At 36.0% G+C, this 9,121-nt stretch overlaps 1 protein-coding gene across 5 annotated transcripts in view; it reads right to left on the reverse strand.

The window, feature by feature from the left end:
* The window catches only part of LOC136835923 (caldesmon-like), a 633,290-nt gene that overhangs the window by 464,372 nt on the left and 159,797 nt on the right, over positions 1–9,121 (reverse strand). For 3 of the 5 annotated variants that reach the window (XM_067099791.1, XM_067099794.1, XM_067099793.1), the window contains exon 4: positions 2,292–2,381. The exons of the other annotated variants lie outside the window; for them this stretch is intronic. In XM_067099791.1, coding sequence (XP_066955892.1) covers positions 2,292–2,381 — 90 coding nt within the window. The remainder of the gene's footprint in view (positions 1–2,291; positions 2,382–9,121) is intronic. 5 annotated transcript variants of the gene reach the window in all.

The raw sequence follows: 9,121 nt of genomic DNA on the forward strand, positions 1-9,121 counted from the left end.
CCAGCAGAACATCAAACCCCTTACACACGCTATGCCACTCACCTTTACTTGCATGCACACACTCCCTTCCTGGATAATGAAGCCCCTCCTTCCGAACACAGCCTCCACTCCACCTCTACACCCCTTCCTATATCTTGCTCTTCTCCTTCCCCCAACCACTGCTTAACTGTATACATTTTTCACCATCACATCAAAGTTTTCCACATCACCCAAACACCTTAAAACACTCTTGCTTACCTTTCACTGCACTAACTCTTTTAGTACTCCTGTACATCTGCATATTTCTCTCCCTTTCGATTCTTCTTTAACCACAGCATGTATACAATTCATCTCTACACCTTCCACTTGATTTTTTTCTTTAACATTCAACATCCACGCGTTACCTCCATAGAAACGAGTAGGTTCAACAATGCCTTCGTATACCCCAACCTTAATAAAAAGCTGTTTTCCATAATACAGGGTGGCTCTTGGGATAAAAAACAATACAATAATCAATGTAACATTTTTTCTTACTATAACATCACGAATGATCCTCGATGCTGAAAATTTTCACCTTGAGCAGCTTTATTTGCCTAGCAACAAATGCATCCCAGAGTTCACCATTCACCCAGACATAAACACCCTTTCTCACTCTACACCATCCATTTATTAATTCATAGGTTCTCCTTCCATCCTTCTTCCCAAGACTTTAGAATTATTCCCTCTTCTGACCGAACTATCGTCCTCCGTTTTCTCCACAGGACTTAACCACCTAAGGATGAGTCTAAACAATATTTCTACTTACACTAGCATTCTCGCCATCACAACTCTTCCCTTTCGTTGCTTCTCTTCTGTAAGTTAGCAATTCACCACCGCAACTTCAATTTTGCTGTCATTCCCATTCAGCATCTATCTCTCACTTTCATCAATTCCAATTGACTACCAAAACGCTCCTCTTAACCAAATCTTAGCAGACAATACAAACTTCTTTGTTTTACATATTATGTTACTCATCTCTTCTTTCATTCAGTATCGCCCATAAAACTTTCCCTGAAAACCTACACCCAGTCAACTGCATTTATCCACCACCCATATCAGGAAGAAAAATAGCTGAATATTTGCTATAATTCGTAATCGCTTTTGGTTCCCGAGTTTGTATATTTCGCTTTTTTTCTAAAATCATAAAAATTAACAATTTTCCGCACTATAACACTCTAATTTAGTTACCAAAAATAGGAGAGTCATATCAACGATTTTGTGGTAGTAATAAAATTTGTCCCTTTTACTTATGATTTTTTAAAACAAAATAGCAATCATAAATTTACTGGATGTCGGACGATTTCCTTCGTATAAACTCCCGTGTTATGTAGAAGGAAAAAAATGCATTGCAACTTACACCTAATCAAGTGTGGTCAAAGAAGACTAAGTAATAGGCTAAACAATTATTACTTACTCACCAGGCTACAATTCTCTATCCACATCCGAGAATAAATCAAATGTTTCTCGTATCTCTAACAGGCATAAATTAAATTATAATATTACCTTATGTTAAAACATCTAAATTCACGTACAAATTAAGCAGTCGTTATTGTAATCAAAATACAAAGAAGTAAATAACACTTAACATGAACATGAAACATATCAAGCCAACGTTCAACACTAAATTCTATACTATTTTACTTACTACCGTGCATTTGACGATATTTTACTTTTACAAATAAAAAAAAGATACTTTATTTTACAGGAAATCGTACTACACTTATTCAAAAACTAAGGTCCTCGGCGTATGGGAGGATTTAACCATTTAGTGCACAAAATATGAGGATACGGTAATACCCAAACATCTTCAAAAATCGACAGTCAGGGAATATGAGGAACTTGAATTCTAAGGGCAATGATTTATTTACATATAAGGATTACAATGCACAGTGTTCAGTCTCCTATATAACGGAACTAGTCCATCATGCCAATACAGGAACAGAAAAGGAATGGGGAGATAGAAGCGGCACGGGAGGCTCTTTCTGGGATAAGCTTGACTTTTTGTGTAATAAACCAATTTGAGTTGACATCAAGTCCCTGACACGTGATAAAGGACTTGATACACTGGTTATCGTCAAATCTGATGTTTTTTTCTTAAACAATGGACTTATCAAATAGAATAATGTTAAACTAAAAAAGATCTCCCGTGCAATTCCAGTCTAAAGGATAATTTGTCTCTTACTGCTAAGGGCTACATATACACTTAGTGGCTGTTCAGTCTACTGTTTCAGTTATTAATCTATGCATTTTGAGAATATGGATGTGAAGCCAACCTTGTGGGGCTTTTTTGAGTCGATGTCTGTCCATCCACCTGTTTTTCCGATCTCCTTTCTGATTGTCTCTCACTCCGTCTATCCGTGTGTCTGCAACGATTAATGCAAATGTTCATGTGTCTGCAACAATCAATCAGAATTTCTATGTTATATGTTCACATAAAGGACGAAGTGTTCCACATAATATTCTACCCCTTATATTAATTTACTTAAGGTTACACTACACAGATATCAAGTTAAATGTATCCAAGTGGCTACCACAGTAACAGGAAAATTAGATAAATTTTAGTAGTCTTGGTCGTACAATAAATTTTCTTCACAGTTTGCAATAATATATACATAAATATATAACACATATACAAAGTTATTTCTAGGATCCATTTCCCCTAATAGGGGTGACACAAGAGAAAATTAAAATAAGTTCAATTGCTGAATCAAGGATTAAAGCCTTTTGCAGAAAATCATCTGAACGATTCTGATAACTAGCCCTTATGTTAACCAAATTAATTTCAAATTTCTTATTACACCGGTCTACTACTGTGCATCACCTGTCCCATGCACTATTTCCAGCGGTGTTCTTCTGGGATCTGTACTGTCCAGCCCATTTTTCTTCCTTTCACCGATGACCCCCACCAAGTCCCCTCTTGCCTTGCTTATTCATAAGCGTCTCCCCTCCCTTTCAACCATCTCCAGAGACTAGCTTTCAATCTCACTTGGTTGGTGTAATTCTCTCATCGTTAATCTGAATATTTTATCTGTTCGAGCAAGTAAAATTTGGTGTATCTTATCATTTAATTTTGAACCTTTCTATAAACTATTTGGAAGGCTCACACTAAGTCTGTTTCTAAAGAGCTGGGGGGGTTCCCCACGTTCTGCATGCATTTCTCGTTAGTGGGATTGTCAAACCTGCATGAAGCCTTGTCCTTATTAGAAGAGGCTCGTGACTGGTCTTTTCAACAAAAAAGAATGACCATCCGTCTAATAAACCACCAGGTCCTTCTTTCATTTTAGCGTCACTTTAGGTGTGATGTAAGGTCGTTCCCATTGCTTAAAACACAAACATGACGTTGGGCATTCCTGTGAAAAACTTTACCGTAAACATTTTACGCGTTCTCGCCCTCGTTGTACACGTCAAGCTACACCATCCAACAATCTGATTCATATTTCATATCATAATTATCCAGAATGTGATCTATTATTGCGACTTACATGAAAATAAATTTCATATATTCATCGAAAATTTAAAATATTGCATTAATAATTTTATCTAACTATGCTTATCCAATGTGATTAGTAATTAGGCTCTTAGCCACCACATAATGTGAATAAAATATGCCTTCTCTAAGTAACAAAATATTTACAGAATCTCCTTGCGGAAAAACCCTAAAGAAATACATAAATAAAATTATAATTTCACATTGCAGAATAATTATGTTTGATCTCCCACTCTATGGTTTTTCCAAAGTACTTCAGTTCCTATAACCAAGGTTTAACGCTAATGCAGTACTGCATCTTATTTTCCTCGTCTGTCCTCCTCCAGGATAGTAAAATATCTTGATTCGGGAATTGGATTAAACACACCTACTTTAGCTATACTGTATATATATGTGTGTGTATGTGTGTGCGTGTGTTACAGGGAACATTTGTTTCGCCGAGGGCTAGTTAGTAAACCCAGAAACAGTGGGATCATCTATGCACCTAGGGACATTTGATCCTGGGGGATCAAAACACACACATTTGACACTGTCACACACACACACACACACACACACACACACACATATATATATATATATATATATATATATATATATATATATATATATATATATATATAATATAATACACACATACATATACACAGTATAATGAAAGAGAGAATTATATCGAACTCCCCCATGTACACTAATCACTAGTCTGAAAAGTTAATTACATATCTGGTTGCTTAGCCATAATTTTTAAAGATGACAGTCATTAAATGAAATCCATTACTGCAATGATACACTCTTCCAGTGGGGAAAGCAAAACCCAGTTTCCTTTAGTTTCAGCGATACTTACGTTTTCTTTACTGAGTTCCCAGAATTTTCTCTTAAGCAACTTAATGGGGGAACATTTTCAAAACTGCACTGTACCAAAGCATTTTTATACAATAACTGTAACCTCTCCCTTCACTTTATTTGCAACAACTTCGCAGTAATTTCTTGATGATGACCCAGTGGCCTATGTTTAGTACCATTTGAATGCAAAATCTGTTTGTAGCCCAAGCATGTTAGCCAGGGAGCTTTGATGAAATTTGCAGTGACTGCAATAGCTTCTACTAGCTAATTCATATCAAATTGCATTGAATTAAAATTTTACATTCTCATTCACTATACAAGCCCCAAAATAACCTTTAATACCGAGTCTGAAGACAAAAATGTTTCTAGGTCAAAAAAGGAGATCAAGAGTATAGATAGCATTTCTGATCATTGCGCCACTGAGATGGACATATCTGTCAATCAACATAATCCTAATGCCACCATTGGAAAAACGGTTTGGTTGAAATCTAGAGCCAACTGGGATCGCATTACTGAAGTTTCTTAGGCACTTAATATTTCAGATGCTATATTAGATACTGGTTCCAAGAGGAAGTTAAATGAAATGCTGATGGTTATTTTAATAAGTGTCCCCAGGAAGGTCATCAAATTCAGGCCAAATGACCTGCCACGGTTTGATGATACATGTAGACGAACTTAGCATGGCAAACAGACCAAATTCAACACATGGAGACGAAATCGTTCAAATGAAAATTAAACCGTTTTTGAGTCTCGCCGTGCTGCGAATAGAACTTACCATACAGCTTAGAGAAATTATAATAATTCATTAACGAGGAAACTTGGAGGAATTACGCAGCCTCGACCAAATTGGCATCATCTACCTTTGGGTCAGACTCGCCTTCCATTCCACCACTACTAACACATCATGGTAGATTGGTTACCGGCCCTAGGGAAATGGCTGAACTGCTCCATTGATCTTTTAAAGCTAAGCAATCAGCTGAGGATGTCCCTCTCTCTGAAACTTGCCATCCTGAACCTATGCTTATAAAATATGCATTTTCCTCTAGGGATGTTAAGAAAATTCTGGATAATCTTGATAGCTGGGGTGGAGACGCCCCTGATGGTTCCTTCCCTTTGTTTTTTAAAATTGTTTCTGTGTTGTCTACCAAAATTAGTAAATTCTATAGATTTTTGTCGACGTAGCATCTTTGTGGATGAGCGCAAGCTGAGTAATCGTTCCTGTTCCAAAGAATGGTACATCTGCAGACTGCAGTAACTACAAGCCAATTTCTATTCTCCCTGTGCTCTCCAAAGATGCTGAAAAACTTTTTGTAAGTCACTATGTAAGTATGTGGAATCTAAAGGATTGTTAGCTGATAGTGAATGTGCATAAAGAAAGCAGTTAGGTACCTGCGGTGCTCTTTTAGACTTGACATTCTATTGTCAAGAGAATCTTAATAAAGGTTTTGAGTGCAGAATAATTCAAATAGATTTTAGTGCTGCTTTTAATTTAGTAAATCACTAGGTACTTATTCATAAACTTTAGAATCTTGTAGTGGATGGATGTTTAGGATTATTTTGAGATTTCTTTACAAGTAGGGCAGCGAGTTGCTGTTGATAGGATCTTTAGTGAACTACGACCTTTTGTGTCTGAGTTCCACAGGGTAGTGTTCTTGGTCTACTGTTATTTTTAGTGTATACAAGTGATATGGTTGTTGGCCTGGAAAACAAGATTGTTCAGCATGCCAATGATGCGACACTTTTGGGTGCAGTAGTCTCCACTTACCAGAAATGGAGCTGCCCTCAGCCTCAGTCGGGACATGGCCCAGGTCAGTTAATGGTGTAGTCGGTGGGCTATGAGGCTGAACTCCTCTAAAATGAAAACACTATTGATTAGCAGAACTCGTACAGATTTCCCACCCCAACCTCCCCTTCAGGTGGATGGAACTTTGCTGAATGAGTCTGGAGCTTTAACTCTTCTAGTTGTAACTTTTGACTCACATCTTACTTTTGAGAACCGTTTAATGAAAGTCTCATTAAATGCCGCACGAAAGTTAGATATTGTAATTAAAGCCTCATATATTTGTAACAGTAATAAAATCAACGAAACCTGTTTTAGGTCATTTGTCCTTCTTTTACTGTGGTGTGGATGTCTGCTTCTACCAGAAATAAGAGTTGTTCGTGGTGATAGGTTTCTATCTCCTAATATTAGCAGTTATGACTTGCATCATCGACGGATGGCCTCTTGTTTGTCACTTTTTCATAAGTTGGTTGTATTCCAACAGAGATCTTTCACATTCACAATTGATGCTTAGTCCCCTTTCCCAGCCGGGAGCAACCAGATTCGCTGGACAGCAGTAAATGTGCCTCGCTGCCGAATTCTCCGTTCCAGAGGTCCTTTATTCCTCACACCGTTGGGCTGTGGAACAGCCTCCCTGAGGATGTCGTGCAATTAGAACTTCAGAAGTTCAAGCGAAGATGCAATGCATTACTACCCTAATACAATTCAACTTGTATTTTACTATATTTTACTTACATTTTTATTTATTAATTTGTTAATTTATCTATTTTTCTAATAATTAATCTCCTCTTTCTGTATTTCCCATTTTTACCTTCTGTTACTTCTTTCGAATGAAAACCATATTCTTTGCAAGCTTGAATTTCAAATCAATGGTCCCTGTGGACTTGTTCCATCTGAATAGGGTTCATCTTCGGAATAACAGTAATAATAATAATAGCCTTGGTGTTTGACACTTTCCAAAAATTTCATTTTTAGTTGCAAGCATGTTGCAAGTTCTGCATTCGGATTTCAAATAAGTAATAAAAAACACTCCATTTTACCTAGCTTGCATATAAAAGCTATTTATGGGTAAAAAAAAAAAAAAAAACAATCTGCGGTTTCAGCAAAATATGAACTGAATGCGATTTTCTCTTTTACATTTAAATTGCATTACATAGCAATCTTGAAAAGATATTTAAATTAAAACTCCTAAAAATCTAATTCTATCCTGTGCTACGGCTTGGGGCTTCTGCAAAACTGGCAGTGAGTGCAGTTTTCTTCTATAGTAACCAAACTGGAGATAATGTAAATTACAGAAATTTTGAAGTAATATTCGAGTTACACGGACCAAAAATCCTATTTGGCCCAATTATAGAGCAAATCTGTTTTTGCTCTCTAAAAACGTCCTTACAGTTGTGCCAAAATTTTAATTTATTGCCATTTTCTCCTAATGTGACAATTAAATTAGTGTTATTATTGTTGTTTTTATTTAGTCTTTTTTAGACTAAATAATAATAATAAAAAAACTTTTTAACATTAGTAAAACAAAATAAATTTACGAGGTGCCCTCATGATATTCTGGTCCATAGCAATTTCTTTTCCTTGCGGCCAGCCAAAGTGCTCTATATGCAATTCTGTAGATTCAAAAGGATTAACCTTAAAACAAATCACCTACTTTTGGGCAAAAAACATCATAGGGTACACGTCATCCAAGGTCATAGCCTCTGAAGTCATACTTTCTTTGAATTCATTCCTTCAACAAAATTACACTGAAACAGTGTTGTGCATTTATATCCGAGAAAACCAACACAAACTCTTTCGCGGTAGTAGAAGAAAATCCAGTTGTCAAAACACCAAAAATTAATACTAGGGTAAAATCTGCAATGCCTCCGTTTCCATGGGGCAATCAATTTGCTGTCTATTGCGATTTTAAATTATCATTTCAAATTAGCAACTAAAAACACAATTTGCCCCAGGTATAATATGAAGGTTGTTTACGAACTAAGCTTAAGCCTAAGGTTACAGCCGTCACTCTTAACGAAACTTCATTTGATTGCAATTTTCTTTCATTTAAACCAAATTTGAAAATATAATAATTTTGCAATAAAATCTGAAATTCCCAACGAGAGAATCTCATTTAACCCAGTAAAAGAAATTATATATATATATATATATATATATATATATATATATATATATATATATATATATATATATATATATATAATATATTATTTTTTTAAATATTTTTTTAAAGAAAACATCCAAGGTTATATTGCCAGATCTTTTACTAAATGCAATCCATTGAAATTTTGCAATAACCGTTAAGATTATTCGCCATAATGATAGTCTGACCTACTGAGAAAGTCCAGGGTTAGCACATGTGATCTTCGACCAAATTTTAAGTGAGTGAAATATTCTTCTATTGCAACCGTACAACAAACTGCAATTAGCTATCCAAAAATTCCCATCTCGATCAGATTATTATTATGATTCAGCAGATGAAACCTATTCATATGGTAAAAGTCCACAGGGGCCATTGACTTGAAATTCAAGCTTCCCAAGAATATGGAGTTCATTAGGAAGAAGTAAGAGGATGTAAAGGGAAATACAAAAGGAAGAGATCCCACCTACTAAAAAAAGAAAAAATAAATTAATAAATTACTGAACAGAAAAAATGTATTCAAATGCAAGTAAAATAGCATTAGGGTGGTAATGCATTGCATCTCCGCTTGAACCAAAGTTCCAACTGCACGACATCCTCAGGGATATTGGTGCTGCTGTTCAGAGAATCTGTTTGCTCTCGGCAGGTAAAGGGGATCAGGGATCAGTTACGAATGTGAAAGACTTCTGTTGAAATACAACTCATGAAAAAGTGACAAACAAGAGACCATCCGTCGATGGTCCAAGTCATAACTGCTACTGTTAGGAAACAGAAACCTACCACCACGAACCACACCGGAGAACAGTATTCCAGTAAATGAAGAACAAATGATCTAAAACAGGTTGCAATG

The sequence above is a fragment of the Macrobrachium rosenbergii genome, chromosome 55 (assembly GCF_040412425.1).
Source record: "Macrobrachium rosenbergii isolate ZJJX-2024 chromosome 55, ASM4041242v1, whole genome shotgun sequence".
NCBI classification, from domain to species: domain Eukaryota; kingdom Metazoa; phylum Arthropoda; class Malacostraca; order Decapoda; family Palaemonidae; genus Macrobrachium; species Macrobrachium rosenbergii.